The following is a 16,781-nucleotide window of genomic DNA, read 5'->3' on the forward strand; positions in this document are numbered from 1 at the left end:
ATGAGGGCGCTAATGGAAGTATTTCGTGGCAGTGCCTGGCATCTCTGTATTTTCCTGGGCTTCGAAAGACGAAAGTAAATCACAAATATATCTGAGAGGCAAAGGGAGTCACCCCGCTGGAGGCCCAGCGTCGCAGGCGCTCCTGGCACATTTGGAAGCCAGGATTCTTGCGGCTCCCATGGCCCTGGGCCCCCTTGTTGGGTCCTGAAAGCTGCTGTGATGGTGACGCGGGCGCAGTCGGCGGCAGGGAACTGGAATCAGGAGCCCGGAGCCTGAGGGAGCCCAGTCGCTCCCGTTGGCTGTAATGTTCCACCCGCGCCCAGGTTAGCTCCACTCGGCTCAGGCTGCTTCTCTTCCACTGACGGTTGCGCGCGGGGCGAGAGACTTGGCTCTGTCGGGGCCCCCTTTGTTCCATGAGCTTTTTCGTATTTGGGGGCGTCCTGGAGGCCGCGACAAGGCTGGAGCCTCAGCCCTTAGACCCCCTCTTTCCAGTGGCCAGAGAGGATTTGGTGATGCCCTTCGGGATTACTGGCGGGGGAGTGAGGCGGAGATGCCCAGACAGGAAACGGGGCTCGGCCCAGCAATCCCGCGTCCCCAGCTATCCCGCGTGCCGAGCTCGGGGAGCGCTGAAGCACTAACACAGGAGCCCAGGGCGAATTTGGGGCGCATCCCGGAACCCCGGGCCGGTTTCGACAGCCTTGTGCAGCGGGACTGTGCGTGTACAGTGCGCCCCGCGCCACTGCTGGTATTGGCTGTGTGTGTGGTTTTTGTTTTGTTTTTTGTTTGTAAGAAATAAATGCTCAGGCGCGCCGGGCTCTCCTGAAGCTGCGGAAGCCGCCGATGGGAGCAGGCGGGGAGAAAAGTTGGGGAGCAGGCGAGAGCGAGAGGCAAAGCCGAAGAAGCTTGCTGCGCTGGCCTGGTCCCTGCCCAGGAGTCTACTCGCCCGCCTTTGCCTCAGAGTCCTCCCCGCTGGGCTGCGTGGAGTTGATGAGTTTATTTTCCTTTTTCCACTTCATGCGGCGGTTCTGGAACCAGATCTTGATCTGGCGCTCGGTGAGGCAGAGCGCGTTGGCGATCTCGATGCGGCGGCGCCGCGTCAGGTAGCGGTTGAAGTGGAACTCCTTCTCCAGCTCCAGCGTCTGGTAGCGCGTGTAGGTCTGGCGGCCTCGGCGCCCATGGCTCCCATACACAGCACCTGCAGGCAGAAATGGCCGGGCGCCGGTAAGCCAGCATGTGGACCACCGACCCAGTCAGCCCCGTACCTCCCGCCAGGGGCCTTCACTCCAGCCTCTCACACTACGTCTGGGGCAGAAAGTGGACTGGATGGGAGAATATTATTTCATACCAAGAGAGATATTTTCCACCTAAAACGACTTGGGGTGGGAAGTTACTGTTTTTGAAAAATCTGCCTCATAAGGAAACTATTACAGGGGAAATAATAGAAAGGGCATTCTTAATTTGGGACAGCAAAGTCCTCCTTTTATGGGGGCTTAGTATGTGAGTGTCTGGGGGTGGGTGGTGTGGAACCCTGTGAGTAGTGTAGACACTCTGAATTCACACACTGGTCTCTGAGAGGATGCTACTATGGCCAGCCATGTCAGAACTCAAGACATTTTTTTGGAAAGTTAAAAATGGTCAGCCCTCTCAAATCTTTACATATTCCCCCAAATTTTGTGACCCTTCTGAGAAATGCAGCAAGCCTCCCACACACACGTATGAAAAGTGGATTTAACTCAAAACACTATCAGTTTTAAGATACGAATTAGGCTCTGTCCTATTCCAAGGAAAAAGGGGATTCTCTGTGGAGTCTTTGGAAACCTGGGGCAAAGAGATGGCGCTATGGGCAGTCTGGGGTTTCTGGCAACATAGGACTGTGTTGGGCTGTCCCATCTGGTGTCAAAGGGGCCCATGGGTGATGTCCCCCCCCCCAGACAGGTGTGTGAGGCTCAGGCAGGGGCTCAGAAGAAGGCAGAAATTGGCCAAGAATGAGCAATTGAGGGGAAGTGGGAGGAGGGGAGGGTGAAGGAGAAAAAATACTGAGGCTGGGAATGTGGCCCTCTGAGGCTTTGGGGAGACACTGGAAGAGGCCAAATGGGGGATATCATTCCGTATGGTTTTTGAAGGGCAGAAAGGAGAGGGAGCTGGGAGGTGAGGAGGAGTTATCAATGATGTGTGCAAAAGGCCCTCTGGCTTTGGAACCTGAGCAGGGTGTTACCAAGGTGCAGCATGGGCAGGCTCTCCCTCCCAACCAGCCTCCCTCTCTCTTCAGGGTGCCACTGTTATGGGTCTCACATTTCGTGGCAGTGATTCCCCCACCCTCCCTTAAGGTGTGACCTTACATAGACATTAGTGCCCTGCCCTTCCTCTGGCATGGCCTGACTGTTCCATTGGGAAAGGGTTTTTTTCTTTTTTTAAAAAAATCTTTTTAAAAACCAAAGACATTTTGCTCATTCTTTCCTCCTTTCTCTCTATTCCTCTTTCTACTTTCTCTTACTTCCTCTGTTTCCTCCTTCCTTCCTTCCTTTCCTCTCCCTCCACTATCTTGGTGGGGGAGGAGTGCAGGGAAATGCCTTACCCGCGCAGGAGTTCATCCGCTGCATCCAAGGGTAAACGGGGCTTGTGTACTTCCGGTCGGCGCCTTCGTCATGGAGGGCTTTGCCCTGCACGCTGCTGCTGTCGGGTTTGTACTGCTGCTCGGGAGAAAAGTGCAGGTAGTCCCCGGGGCCCCTCTGCTTGCCAGTGCCCGAGGGCGAGGCGCCACTGAGGTCCTTATCAGAATAGAAACATGAGGCCCCGTACTCGTAGGAAGCCCGGTTGCAGGCCAGGACCGAGTTGGACTGTTGGTAGAAACAAGGTGAGGTGTACGTCTTGTCCGGGAGGCTCGACGCCCCATACGAGGCCGGGAAGGGCCTCAGCGCGTCATAGCCGGCCTGGTAGAGGGGCAGCTGGCCCAAGAAAGAGTCCTGGCCGCTGGGCAGGCTCCCGGGGAAAGTGGGATTCACAAAATAGGAACTCATTTGCGCGCCCCTCTGCAGGACTGTGATTTGTTGTGTATTAGTACATCTGGCTATAACTATTAGTAGTCATCGAACTGGTTTGTTTCTGGATGGCCGAACGCCAAAAGCGACAGCAGCAAATCGCACCAGCTGACGCGGCAGCGGCCAATGGGAGCGAGCGCCGGAGCCCGCTCCCCGGGGACCGCGGCGACCGAGGCAGCAAAGTTACAAACAGCCCCCAGCCCGCCGCCCGCCGCCCGCCCGGCAGATTAATGGGCACTCACAGCCAGCCGGCCGGCTCTCCTCCCGAACGCCAGCGGCGGGCACTGCCCGTGCAGGGGCGCACAGATCAAGCCGAGGTAGAGGCATTAGTGCCCGGGCCGCCACCAAGACCCCGCCAGGTCCGCTCTTTCCTCCTCTCCTTTTTGCCTTGTTGGATTTTGCTATTTTTTCCCTCCAAACAGGAAACCTGACAGTCCCTTGCCAGGAGGAGTGGTGACAAGGGTGGCTTTACTACATGCCGCCCTGCACTCCAGGCATGGTCCTGAGTTACCTCTCCCCTTGCGCTCCCCTACTCCTGGGTGCGGGCTCCTGAGCTGGTGAAGGGGCTCCAAGAAACCAAGCCTTCATTCCTTGCCCTTCATCCTGCACCTTAGGAATCAGTGAACCCCCTTATTCTCTCATTCCCCACTTTCACCAGGGGCTTGGGCCTTGCAGTCAAGAGCTGAAGCTCACCTCAAGCTCACCAGGACTAAGCCAAACATAGGCTCATCCCGCCAGTACCCTTCTCCCACATACAACATTTTGTTTGAGTCCCCATGGCCACTCCTGCAATGGCCTGTGCCTGCTCATCCTCAAAGCACCCTCTCCAGCTGGGCACACTCATCCTGCCCTTGAACTCAGGGAATTGAGAGGCCAGAAACCACCAATTTCAAGGAGAAAGGACCTACAGGAGCAGCTGTGAGACTGGGCTCCGAAGCCAGCTTTGGGACCTGCTCCCCTTACTCAGCACCCCAGAGACTTGCCATCGTCTGCCCAAACCGCTCAGAGCTGATACAGATAAAAATTTAACTGTGGAATCTCTCTGCCCTCATTCAAGAGGTATAGGAGAAGCAGGGCCCCTGGCTGAGCAGATCACAGAAGGTAGCACGATGGGGCCCAAGGCCAGGAAGATAATTGATGGGCTTGGTTTCTGGGGCGCCCGACAGCCAGCACTGTCCTGAGGCGCGGCCTCTTTCCTGCCCTTCCTGGGATTGCTCCGAGGGCTACCATCCGCAGTTGCTCCAGAACCAGGAATAGTTGTCTCACTGGCTCCAGAAATCCTGAATTGTTTTACCACCGTCCAGGCCTGGCCATCCCCAGATAGGACATGAAAAGCCTGTCCTGGGCTTCTCTCTCTTGCCTGAGAGGTGTGCCTTCCAGATAGCTGACTTTTACAGCACATGGATCAATCTCGTTTTGTAAAATGTGATATCGGCCCAATGGCATTTTTACGACTGTGTTTGTTGGGCTTGTAAAATCCCTTGAATTAGCTTTAAAATCTTCAATTCTGTGGAGATTGAAGAAAGACTATTTACGAGATTTGGTTGGATTTCTGGAGACTGTTTGTAAGATCTGTAAAACGCTGGCCAACACAGGCTATTCAGGACTTTAGCGGGGAGGTGGCAGTTGACAATGATCCCTTAGGAATCTGGTAAGGACTAATCTCTGCCTTGCTTTTCGATTTCTTCCCTGACCTCCCTTCCTCCAAAGGGAAAAAATTGGAAAAGGACTAGCCTAAGGTCGACTTCCACACAAGAGGGCACCCTGGAAGGCGGCTGCTTGCCTGCAGATGGGGGCTGCACCTGGAAGCTTTGTGCCTGAGCCCCAGTCAATCCAGCCGGGAAAGTTTTTCCTTTGCATATAAAGAAGGGCCTCGAAGGAAAGGATAGAATTTGACATTTCCCTTACATTTATTTCTTCAGGGAAAGGATTCAAGAGGTGAAAATGAAAACTCAAGAGTCAAAAAATAAAAAGGGAATTTTTAAAAACTGAAGAATATCATGTCTGAGTTATTTTGGGGACTGATTTTCAGCTAGTTATTAATTAAGATGAAAATAACTGGTTTGGAGGTATTGATAAATGTTTACATTTATATTTTTCTTTCATTCCTCCATGTCCCACACAGTGTTGGGGTTGGTGTCAGTTTACTATTATTATTTGTTATGCTTTGACCTGGATTTTCAATTTAATAATTGTCCCAGCCAATGAGACAATTTGATTTCTCAGCTTAAAAACCAGAAAACATTTTATTTCTAGCTTCTGTAGGCACTAAGATGGAAAAAAATATGTTAAATTGAAATCTTTACATGTTAGCCAAGCTAGTGCATTCACGTTGGCAGCCGACCAATTTATTTCTCCAACCAGCTATGTATTTGGAGGGAAGGGGAGAAACACATTCAGACAAGAGTAGGAGCCCCAGACCCTCCAGAGAGCCTCTCTGGGATGGTGAGACTGGCCACCCCAGGGCTTTCCTCTGTCAAAGCCACACAGAAAGCCGACTTACCTTTCAGCTTCTCTCCAAGGGGGGGCAGAAAGGCGAGCAGGGCCCCACAGTCTGCCCTTGCCCTGGGCTGCCCATTGAGCTCCTCGACCTCCGCCAGCCTAGAGGAAGGCCTGGGGGTATGTGGGTGTGGGACCTCAAAGGCCACCGCAGTTCAGCCAGATCGCTAGTCCAGGCTAGAGCCCAAAGCACACAGGTGCGGCCTCTGCCCGTCACAGGCCCTCTACTGGAGCCAAAGCACGCCTTCCTTGCCATAGCCAGTACTCCTCAGGGCCAGCCAGGCCTGCAGGCCTCGGGACTACCAGTGGTCTCTCCGATTTCAGAATCCCAAAGGCAGAGCGTTCCCTGAACCAGCGCGTGCCCCCAAGGCGCCTTGGGACGCGCAGTTTGGACAGAAGCAGCCATGACGTGCCAGGCGGCTTGTGCAACCAGTCTCCATAGTGCTGGGGTGGGGGTAGGGGGAAGACCCGTGTCTATTACGGCTTCCAGCTCCTGTCAGGAGTGGCCGAGGAAGGGAGATTCCCGGCCAAATGGGCCCTAGGAAACCGTCCCCCAGGTCCCCTTTTGTCCCCCTCTCCCCTGCCTGCTGGGAAATCTCTGAGGGGCCCGTACAGCAGTCGCGCCAGGCTGCAAGAGACGAGCTGCGGCTGGCGCCGGTCCCCGCAATGGCCACACCGTGGCAGCAGCGAGCGCCCAGCACGGTCGCAATAAATAATCGGCTCGCGGCAACCGCAGTCAGCAAGCCAGCGGCCCTAGGATGCAAATGCGCCGCTTTATCCGCCCGAAGCGCACACAGGGCGCGGATGAAAGTCCCAGAACATCCACAACCCCTTCTTAAATATCTAACGCATACCAACATACTATCTCAAGATGGGAAACAATCAAAAACAAACAAACAAACAAACAGAACTCGATCCCAGAACCTGGGGATCCTTTCTTGTCGCTGTCCTAGGAGTTTCCAGGGCAAATCTGGCCCGATGCGCACCTAGGCCGAGATACACAGTTCGTGCCACCGCGCTACGCAAAGCCACCGCCAGCAGCACCCTCCACACCTTCTCCCAGGCAGCTCTAAGTCCTCTTCCCGCTCTCGGGAGGTGGGGAATGCGGTCCGCATTCCGAGGTGTTCCGAGGTGTGTTGGGGGGGTAACTCCATCGCCCAGACTCGATGTGAGTCCTTTCTTCAAGCTTAGCTGCGGGCCCCTGCCACTCGCGTTAGCACCACAAAGTCCTCTGTACGGAAACTTCCCGCCAAGTAACACCCAGCCAATTAACCCCATCCTCTCCTCCAACGCAGAATTCCACCCACGCACCTAGTCCCTCTCCCAGCGCTTCAGACGCCTCTCTCGTCAGAAACCTCTGCGAAGGGAAGCAGGCAATCAGTGGAAACCTCTGGCTGAATTAGTAAGTTTTTGTCCCCCCCACCCCCGCCCTTTTACCTCTGTCTCTCGGAAACCAATTCCCACGGAATAGAGGTATTGTGCTGATGCTAATAAAATGCCCGCGGACTGATGCACTCTACCCTCGCCTCTTCCCACCTTCCCAGGTCAGGAATTGTCTCCTACTGGGGAATTCAAACTAATGGGATCATGAATGAAAAAATAAAAATCCAAATCCAAGAGACTGGTGGGGAAGCCAGAGTGCAGGGTCACTTCCTTTTGGGCTTCCCAGGGTCGCTGGGAAGGGGGGAGAGAAGACCCAAGTGGTGCTGCCCCATGCCAGCGCTCTGTGCCACGGAGGGAAGGCGGGCACTTACTGCTATGGTGCGCCAGGAAGGGGAGAGAGAGGGAGTGGTGTGTGTGTGTGTGTGTGTGTGTGTGTGTGTGTGTGTGTGTGTGTGACGCGTGCTTGGGCTGTAGCGTGTAATGGGGGCGAGTGTGAATGGGTGAGTATAGATGAGGATGAGTATGTCCCTCTTCAAAGCCACCGTGGATACCCTCTCCCACCGCTACCGCCGCCGCTGTCACCTCACCACCTTTGCTCTTGTCTCCTCCCCACATGTCTCACCTTCAGATGGCCGCTCCCAGAAGCTCCTGCTCCTCTGACAGCTGTCGCTTGGGCAGCTCGAGACGAATTGTCCTCCTTCCTGGTGCCAGAGGACGCAGGAAATTAGCCAGGTTGCGAGTTGCAAAGCTGCCGCCTCGGCGCCGGGAACTGGGCGCGCCCCACCTCCAGCCCGAGCGGCCAGGCCTGGCCTGGCCGGGGCTTCCCCTCGCTCGCCATCGCGGGACAAAGCGCAGCTGAGCCGGGCTGGAAGGCAGAGCTCCGAAGCAGGCAGGACGGAGCAGAGCAAAAGAATGCGGCTCTATTCTCGCAAGGGAAATTATAAAAAAGTTCATGTTCACGGTTCCCATCCACATGACCGACAGCGGCCAATGGAAGGGCCGAACAACTCATAAAGTTGTATTGCAAAGTTGTAAATTTTCATAAACAACAACGGATTTATGACCCTTTCCCCATCACTGAGAGGAGGCAGCTCTTACACCGGCGCCATCTTACCACGGAGGCCGCCCCGACTTGGGGCCGCAGGTTTTACAGACCATTTTGGCCCGATTTTTACTAAAAGAGCCATAAGAAGCGGGCCCAACCCAGGCTGGAAAGTGGAGTCGAGGTCTTGCCGGCGGAGCTCAGGATGCTCTGAGCCGCTCCCCACTGCCTCTAGCCCCTCGCCCCTTCCCGCACCCAGATTACCCCCGCAGAGGCTGTGCAACCCAGCGGAGGTCTGCCGCCCTGCCCCTCCCCGCACTCCTCTGCGGCAATGCTGGGCCCTGGCTCGCCCTCCACTCGCCTGAAGGCGGGGTTGGGGGGCTGCAGCAGAGGCCCTAAATCCCGTTCCCTAGCCTGGGGCCGGATTCAGGGCGTATGCAGAATCCAGAATCAGTAGCAAGCGCGTTCCACAGGCTAGAGGAAAGGGTGGATTTGGAATTTTCTCATGGCATTTGTGGAAATTTTTAGGGAGGTTCGTAGAATATAATGTCTCCACAGAAGATTCCATTTTCAAGGGATCTACAAAATGCTTGTGCACACACAAACACCAGACAGAAGTCTCTACACACAGAAAAGCACATACACAATTATGGACATGTAGGAACACATATACCTAATTATGGACACAGAAACATACACAATTATGGAATTATATAAAAACCCACACATACACAGAAATACATACATACAAAAAATATGAATGCACCCATACGAATCCACACATAAGACATAAAAAGACATGGCACATATACACCCAACACTTGGACCCAAGGATAGTCACTCCACTTTTGCTTCCTGACTGCCCCTTTGTGCATACAGACACAGCCAGGGCTTGCCCTCCAGCCATGCTCACCTCCCCTTTCCCAGATCCCTCCAGATAAAGCAGTCCATGCTTTTCTTTGTCACCAAGCATCTTTATTTTTCTGTTACATAAAACATGGTTAGCTGGGCGGGGAAGCATACCTTCCCTGATCCCCAGGCTGGAGCTGAGGGATACACAAGACAACACAGGAGATGAAGGGCATTGAGGAGGGCATTAGACCTCCCCACCCACTACAGAGTTAGCTCAAGACAACACACCATGCTACAAAGTCACCCCATTAACACATCCTTCCGAGTCAAGACATTGCCTTACAAATGAACTCCAAGACTATAGAAATGACAAAAAAAAAAAAAAAAAACAAATCTTGTTCAAATATACAGTATTTGCTATTATAGGAAATGTCAGGGTGTACATATTTGATATAGCTGAATAGTAGGACACTGGGGCCAGAGGAGATGACAGCAAAGCTGGGAGCATCTCCACAGTCCTATTAAGCAGAAGCTAACCTAGAGGTCTGCAGCCAGCTCAGGACCGCTCCCCTCCAGAAATGGGGGATGATGGACATGAACTTCAGGTGCCAAACCAGAGAAAGAGGGATTCTAGGTCGCAGCACTAAGAATGCTTTGGAATAAATATATTATTTTTCAATTTAAATAGAAGCCAATGCCCTGGTCCCTGGACCCAAGCGCATTCTCAGAGCAGCCTCAAGGACCCCAAAGGCTGTCCGTTGTAAGCAGCAGGAGCCTGGCCTGGGAGGGGCTGGCACTAGGTAGTAGGCAAGCCAGCCAGCACAAAATAGGTAGTTTTGGGGGAGTAGGTAGTACTGAGAGTCATGTTCTTCAGGGTATGGGGGGTGGTGCCGGGTGTCTGCCAGTGTTGGGACATGTCCAGGCTTCCTGGGAGTGGAGGCCCTCAGGGGCTTAGCCCATAGGTAGTTTGGGTGCCTCTCGCAGAGGCCTGTGCTAGGTAGTATTTTGGCCATGCCAGCGAGGGGCTGGCTAGCCTGGGGTTGGGGATGTCTGTTGGGGTCCTGGGAAGCAGAGGGGATCCCCAGGGCGACTCAGTCTCAGTGGCCGCTGAGCCCAGAAAAGTTGGGAGCTGGAGTTGGGTGGAGTACAGGTTGATAACTGGGGTGGGGTTTTTTTTGTTTTTTGTTTTTTTTTTTACATTTTCTTTTTATTTTTCCCATGTTTGCAAATAAAACCATTAAGTCTCTTAAAGACGCTTTTCGGACTGTCCGGTGCAGCGAGGGCCCCGGGCTAGGCCCCTCATTCCTCCTCCTCGTCGTCCTCCTCTTCGTCGTTGTCCTCATCGTCAGCTTTGTCGGCAGCAGCGGCAGCGGTAGAGGGCACGGCACCCTCGGGGGCTGCTGACCCCTCTTCCTTATGCTCTTTCTTCCACTTCATGCGGCGGTTCTGGAACCAGATCTTGATCTGGCGCTCAGTGAGGCAGAGCGCGTGGGCGATCTCGATGCGGCGGCGCCGCGTCAGGTAGCGGTTGAAGTGGAACTCCTTCTCCAGCTCCAGCGTCTGGTAGCGCGTGTAAGTCTGGCGGCCCCGCTTCCTGTCAGGTCCTGAGAAGAGACATGCGGGCACATGGACACACGGAGACACAAGCGGACAGGGCAGGGCATTAGCCAAGGCTGCTGTTCGAGAGCCCAAACCTTCCTCCCGGCCTAGTCCCAGGCACACGTCCCCCTCTGCCCGGCGCCCTGAAACTGAGCTGCGGGAGGAGGAGGTGTGTTAGCGGAAGACCCCAACTGTGCTGCCAGACGCGCAAGCAGCTCGGTAATGAGTGAAGGCGCAGAATCCCAACTTTACAATTGCCCTTTCCAGCCGGCTACGCTTCCACAATGTCCTGCTTCCCCCTGACAAAGGGAAATTGTAAATATAGAGTGTGGGCAAGTGGGAGATGCTACACTTTACCATTCAAAGGTGAGCTCCGCCGTTTCCCCGCCTTGCTAGGCAAGGGGGCGACCCTTCCAAGCAGCCTGCGCCCCTGTTCCCAGTACCTTCCTAGGGCACTCAGACCCTCTGTCCCTGTTCCCTCCCAGTCCCCGTCTTGAAATGGCCCCTGGCACAGGGACAGCTGAGGGGCCCTCGAGGGCTTGGTTCCCTCAGCTTTTGAGAAAGAAAAACTGGGCAAAAAGAAAGAGGAGAAGAGAGAGCAGAAAAGGAGGGAAGGAGCTGAGGGAGGGAGACAGAGGAGGGCGACAGGGAAATGGGGAGAGACAGAGAGAACAAACTTAATGTTAAAATTCTAAGGCAAATGAAGTTAAATAAATTTACGAGGATCGAACCCATTAATTGGGCCATAAAAAGTTTTATGAGCCTCATTTACATACAATGCTCTGAGCTCCACGCAATGGCGCCTCAGCTCTAATTAAAACCAGAAAGGCTGCGCCGCCGCCGGGAGTCACAGGGGCTGCCGGCTCCCAGCCGCCGGGCTCCGCTCTCCCTGGCCCGGCGCTCCGCGCCCCCAAGCGCTGGCGCTCCCGGCTCCCGGCCCGCAAGCCCGCCCGGCCCGCCTAGCGGAAGCGCCTACCTGAAGACCGCATCCAGGGGTAGATGCGGAAATTGGCCTCTGCCGGGCCGTGCAGCGCGCCCTCGTCCGCCTTGTCGCAGGCGCCTTTGGCGAGGTCACTGCAAAGCCCGGGGATGTTTTGGTCGTAGGAGGCGCAGGGCAGGTTGCTGTAGGCGTCGGCGCCCAGGCCATAGCCAGACGCAAAGGGGCTCTGATAAAGGGGGCTGTTGACATTGTACAAGCCCGGTACGGTCGAGGCGAAGGCGCCGGCGCCCGCCCCGTAGCCGCTTCTCTGCGAGTTGGGCGCAAAGGAGCAAGAAGTCGGCTCGGCATTTTGGAACAGAGAAGCCCCCGCCGTATATTTGCTAAAAAGCGCGTTCACATAATACGAAGAACTCATAATTTTGACCTGTGATTTGTTGTCCGGCAGCTTTCAGTGTCGGTTTTACGAGGTAGCGTGATATATGATAACATTACACCCCCAGATTTACACCAAACCCCATTTTCTTTTGGACGGACCTCGCCGCAGCACGTGACCGCCCACATGACCGCCTCCGCCAATCTCAGCAGCCATCACAGGTGGTCTCGCTCCGCGGGGCCCGCAGCCGCCTAGAATGGAAGGGGAAGAGGCTCAAATATGCGGCCGATGAATCTGCCCGCCCCCGGCGGGGCTGGGGCGCCCTGCGGAAAAGGACCGGGGGCTTCACAGGAGCGCCCAGCTGGCCGTCAACCGGGCGCTGGGGCCTCTGGCCGCGGAGCGGAGCAGGCTTGGCGCGGCCGCCTTATGCCTGTTAAGTGAACCCTGGACCAAGCTTGTAGACTGTCCCTGTCCCTCTCCTGTCCTCTCGCGCGGCCCCTGAAAGGATCTCTGCATCCCGCACACCCGCCTACCCCACTATGGCCTTGTGGACAGGTCTCAGCTATGGATAAATGGACTCTTTGCCTACATCCCCCCTCACCCAGGTCCAGTGGGCGACAGGCCGGACTCAGACTCTGATCCAGACGGGGCAGGCGCAGCGTCGCTTGCAGCTGCAGCGAGAATGCCACCGCAAACTGGAACCATGTGGTTTAAATAAAGTCAACGTCTCCCAGCTTCCTTTCCTTAATCGGTGGCACACTGTTTATTCGCCCTAAAGGAAGCAGTGAAATATTTATCTGTTAATGAGCCTCATTTGCCAACAGATTTATTAATGTGGGGTTTCCCTCCCTCCTCCTGGACACTGCGGAGCTGAAGGCTGTGTGCTTTGGCTCCTGGGCACCTGGCTGGTCTCTGGCAGCTGGATAAATGGCTGAAGACTCTTTTGTCCTCCCCACAACCCTGGTTCCCCCTAGCTCACGGGGAGCCAGGTCTCTTTCCCCCAACTTGGAGGAACCTCTGGCTGCAGCTTTCCAGGCACTCCCAACAGCATGAGGTTTTTGGCACCCTTCACCCCAGCTACCCCTAGGCCTCCACCTCATGGGTCTGGGTGCCTGGGAAAATACATGCTTTGGAGACAATTTCAAGAGGAGAGGAGAGGGGGGCCCTGTAGACCCATTGTAGACCCCATTTCTTTTGTAGACACCAAAACAAATAGGTGGACCCCTCCCCAAAGGCCGCCCAGCACTGGAGCCTTCACCTATCCAAGTACTGGCTCAGAGAGAGCTGAGTGCACAGTAGTCTCACTCCCTCCCATCCAGGCCTCCAACTCCTACCTCGGACCCCTGCACAATGTTGGACCTGCTAAAGCCTCTGCCACCCACTGCTCCGTGGAGGATGGTGGGGAGAACGCTTCCCCTAATCGCCTCATAAACTGCCCAGGCCTCGCTGGAAGCCCAGCCACCTTTTACTGCCCAGCTCGATTGCACACCATAAACCCGACCTCACAATGGAATTGCCCCGGAAATTCTCCTCTAAATTATAGAGTTTGGTTCCTTGTGTACAAAGCACTTCCCATCACTTTCAGAGGGTTCAGGCCACCCCCATTTACCGCACCCTCTCAGGGGGTCCTAAGAACACAAAAGGTGGAGGGAGGGTTGAAATTGGGATGCTACAGAGCCCCAGCTCTGGCACAGTGAACTGCCAGGGCTTGCATGGGGAGGCAGGGGCTGCTGGGGCAGGTGGGTGCTGGACAGTCTCCCCCCTCCATATAGGGACCTTCGGGGGGACAATATCCGGGGATGCCCTTTATGAGGGATCAGGATAATATTGTGTCTTGGATAGGGAATGGAGAGGTAAGACGGGAAGAAAAAAACCACAAGTAATCCAAATAGCATCGCCTTCTGTCAGGAAATAAAAACCTAAGAAAGTTGAAGGAAGACGAAGCAAACAAGAAGGCTAGATCAAAGAGGCGGAATTAGACCGCTTTAGACTAATAAATTGTTCCTCGGGTGACACAGAGCAAGACGCAAAGAGAAAAGACTATGGCCCCGCCGCCGCCGCCGTCTGTCTAGACTCAGGCAGCTGGAGTGGCCGACAGCGATGGCGTTTAAAGTAGAACCTTCCCTGAGCCAGGCAACCCAACAGCCCAAGTGGATGAGCGATTTCGGGGAGCGTAGGAAGGAACGCGCTTCTCATCCAGGGAGGGCTAGGCGCCCTCCCCACTGGCTCATCCCTGCCTGAGTTTTGCCCGGCGCGTGTCCAAGCGGTTCTGGCCAGACGCACTGCCCCTCTGCCCCAGCCAAGGAGGACCTGGATACTGCCCGCAAGGCCTCGGTCCTCCTGGACCCAAGTCAGTCAACTGGGCCGACTCCCGCAGGAACCAAAACCTCCCACTCGTTTCTGGGCCTCTCTCTTGCCTCCTGCCTTCTGTGGTCCGACTTTAAAACGAAAAGGACTGACAAAATCAGGCTTTCAGTAAGGCCTCTTTAATTGCGTGTTCTCAAGCCAATGGATCCCTATTTATTTGACCGAAAAGTCACAAATGCACTGGGATATGTAACATTATTCACAGAAATACTCGTTAAGGCTGGGTCTGAAGCAGGCACACGTGGGCAGGTTTCTAATCAGCCGAGCTATCTTTAGATAAATATTTTCCACTGCCCTCCGGAGCTAGCTTCCTACCTACAGGCAGAGAGTGCTTTTTTGATTACCAAATAGTCCTCAATATTTAAATCCAATTAAGAATGTATACTCAGCTCTAGGCGGCTAACAGCGCCTGCCAGAGACTCTAGTGGCTGGCGATTTGCTTCCCTCTGTTTCCACCCGCGCCCCTCGCGCGGAGTGCGCGTCCGTTCTCCACCCAGTGAGCGTTCCCTGGTCTGGCCACAGGGACAAACCTATTCCCGCGTGCAAATGAGCTCGGACCAGCTCGGGGTCTTGCCTGGGTGAAGGCCCACTGCAGGGAAGCCATTCCCAGGCTGCGGAGAGGGAAAGCAGCCTCCCAGCCGCCAGCCTGCCAAGGGCAAGGGAGGCCGGGCCGGGCAGTCTACGAGGCATCTGAGACCCTGGGCGGCCCGCACCTACCTGGGGCCTCCGTGATCGGTGGAGAGACTCGGTCGCCACCAATCTGCGACTTCATTTATTTGTAGTTATATAAATCGAGCTTTCTCTCAGCGTCCACCGATCTGCAACTTAACCGTTTATTTGTAGTTACATAAATTGAGCTTTCTATCTGCGGCTTGCATACACGGCCATGGGTGACTCTCGGGGAAGCCATAAAACCCTTTGTTACAATCAGATACTCTGAAATATTGTATTAAATACAGAAATATAATGAAGGCGTGTGCCTAAAATACTAACGTATGTATGAAAGAGAGACACGCACACGCGCGCGCGCACACACACACCCCCACTAGGGAGAGATGTCAGCCAAAATCCAGTCCCCAGTTTTACAGCGTGTACAGCGCGGAGATGCGGGTCGTAAACATTTTGTGGGCTTGGCAGAGACTATTAAGACCCATATAAATGCACTGTGCGGTGTGTTCACAGGGCTCCGGGGTGTTTGGAAGTATTCTGTTTGCTTTTGCGTTTTCCCTCTGAAACCATTCTACACCCGTGGCTGATCCTCGCACCCGGGTGTGGGGCTGCCTCTCCGGAAACCCCGGAGCTTGTTCCCCGCCTAGGGTCCGGGATAGCCTGGGCCTGAATTGGGGGTCCCTCCCGTCTGGCCTGCTGAGCGGGGGGCGCAAGAGTAGTCTCAATACCTCTACAGTAGACAAAATAGCGCGGCCAGAGAAAGTAAAGGCGGCCTTAATGCCATAAGAGCCAATTCTGGAGCTAGGGTGTGCTAATTATATTAAAGCACATTTTTGGGGCAATAACCAAAGCAGTTCCTGATCTGTTCCCCGGATTCCCCATCCCAGCCAACCTGGCAGGTAGACCTCCACTAGACAGTCGCCAAGAATGCATTTACGCCCAATTTTTACCCGCCTAATTTTGTCTAATATTCAAGCCGGTCAAGACACAGGATCCTGGCTCTCTCTAGGGTGCTGGCTCGCCAGGCTCTGAACCAGTCGTAGGTTTCGGGGGCCTCCGGGGCGGCAGCCGGACCCGTGGCCACGGTGTGCGCCCTCTGCACCCCTTTGCACACCGTCTCAGTGATCATCAGGTCCGAGGGCTGTAGGCATTCGTCCCCGCGTCCATCGCCGGTCATCTGGGGTTCCCGCGAGCCTTGCTGCCCTGAGGCCTGTCCCAGGCTGAGGACGGTGACCCTGCAGCTGTAACCTTGCATGGAACTGTAGCCCCGCAGCGCTGGTGCCTTGGGGATGGGGCGAGAGAGGCGCGAGCGGTGCAGGGTCTGGCAAGCCCCGGTGGCTTGCTTGTTTATCAGCGAGACTTCCAACCCAGCGTGAGCAGAACCGAAAATATAGGATCGCTGTTCACTAAAATCTGGGGCTCCTATTCCAGAAAGGCTCGCGTCGTCGACATCTTAGGAATTTCCCATGGTTGTAGCGGCGGGAGATGGCGGAGCCGACGCCTCTTGCGTGGAGCCACATTGCCATCTGCTGGCCACTCGTTGGCACAGCAGCCTCGGCTGTCCTCTGTCCTGAACTTTGGCAGCGGCCGCCGCGGGCACAGCGCCCCACTCTCAAAGGAGGGGCGAGGGCCCAGTCCCTGGGGAGTCCTCGTGGAGCCCGGAATCTATGCTGCCGAGTGGGCAATGCCCATAAAAGAGCTGTTTCCGCAGCCACTTTATCGGCGGCGCACACAGCAAATGAACAAACGAAAGGGCTTTGGGTGGAATATCCTAATTGGGGCTGGACAGTTGTAAACTCATTAAGGGCCGAATTCCAGACAGTTCGCAGACCCGGCCTTTATGGCACACCCTTACTGCCCATTCTTTGAAGTTCCTTCTGTCTGCCACAACAGAGGGCATCCTAACTTGGCGGCGGTGTGGGGGTTGGGGTGAGGCGGGGTAGGGGTGGGGGTGAGGGAACTCTCCATCCACCCGCGCCGGACTCCCCTTTCACGCGTTAGAACACAGCCAACTTTGCA

General features: G+C 55.1%; 2 protein-coding genes across 2 annotated transcripts; both read right to left on the reverse strand.

Annotated features, from left to right (window-relative positions):
- Positions 1-861: 861 nt before the first annotated feature.
- On the reverse strand, positions 862-3,036 carry HOXA6 (homeobox A6). The gene is made up of 2 exons (XM_012640739.1): positions 2,576-3,036; positions 862-1,195 (listed from the first exon to the last, which is right to left on the reverse strand). The coding sequence occupies exons 1-2, from the start codon at positions 3,015-3,017 to the stop codon at positions 936-938; spliced, it is 702 nt and encodes a 233-aa protein (XP_012496193.1). The 5' UTR covers positions 3,018-3,036; the 3' UTR covers positions 862-935.
- Positions 3,037-8,919: 5,883 nt separating this feature from the next.
- HOXA7 (homeobox A7) lies at positions 8,920-11,902 on the reverse strand. The gene is made up of 2 exons (XM_012640702.1): positions 11,390-11,902; positions 8,920-10,418 (listed from the first exon to the last, which is right to left on the reverse strand). Exons 1-2 carry the CDS (start codon positions 11,766-11,768, stop codon positions 10,114-10,116), a joined length of 684 nt encoding a protein of 227 aa, XP_012496156.1. The 5' UTR covers positions 11,769-11,902; the 3' UTR covers positions 8,920-10,113.
- Between the last annotated feature and the right edge of the window lie 4,879 nt (positions 11,903-16,781).

The sequence above is a fragment of the Propithecus coquereli genome, unplaced genomic scaffold (assembly GCF_000956105.1).
Source record: "Propithecus coquereli isolate 6110/MARCELLA unplaced genomic scaffold, Pcoq_1.0 Scaffold156, whole genome shotgun sequence".
NCBI classification, from domain to species: Eukaryota; Metazoa; Chordata; class Mammalia; order Primates; family Indriidae; genus Propithecus; species Propithecus coquereli.

Bases quoted from the DNA above. Each gene is read 5' to 3' on its own strand.
- HOXA6 (XM_012640739.1), bottom strand. From the start codon at position 3,017: ATGAGTTCCTATTTTGTGAATCCCACTTTCCCCGGGAGCCTGCCCAGC. The intron at 1,196-2,575 runs GTAAGGCATTTC...TTCTGCCTGCAG, and splicing joins GCGGATGAACTCCTGCGCGG to GTGCTGTGTATGGGAGCCAT.
- HOXA7 (XM_012640702.1), bottom strand. From the start codon at position 11,768: ATGAGTTCTTCGTATTATGTGAACGCGCTTTTTAGCAAATATACGGCG. The intron at 10,419-11,389 runs GTAGGCGCTTCC...GTCTCTTCTCAG, and splicing joins CCCCTGGATGCGGTCTTCAG to GACCTGACAGGAAGCGGGGC.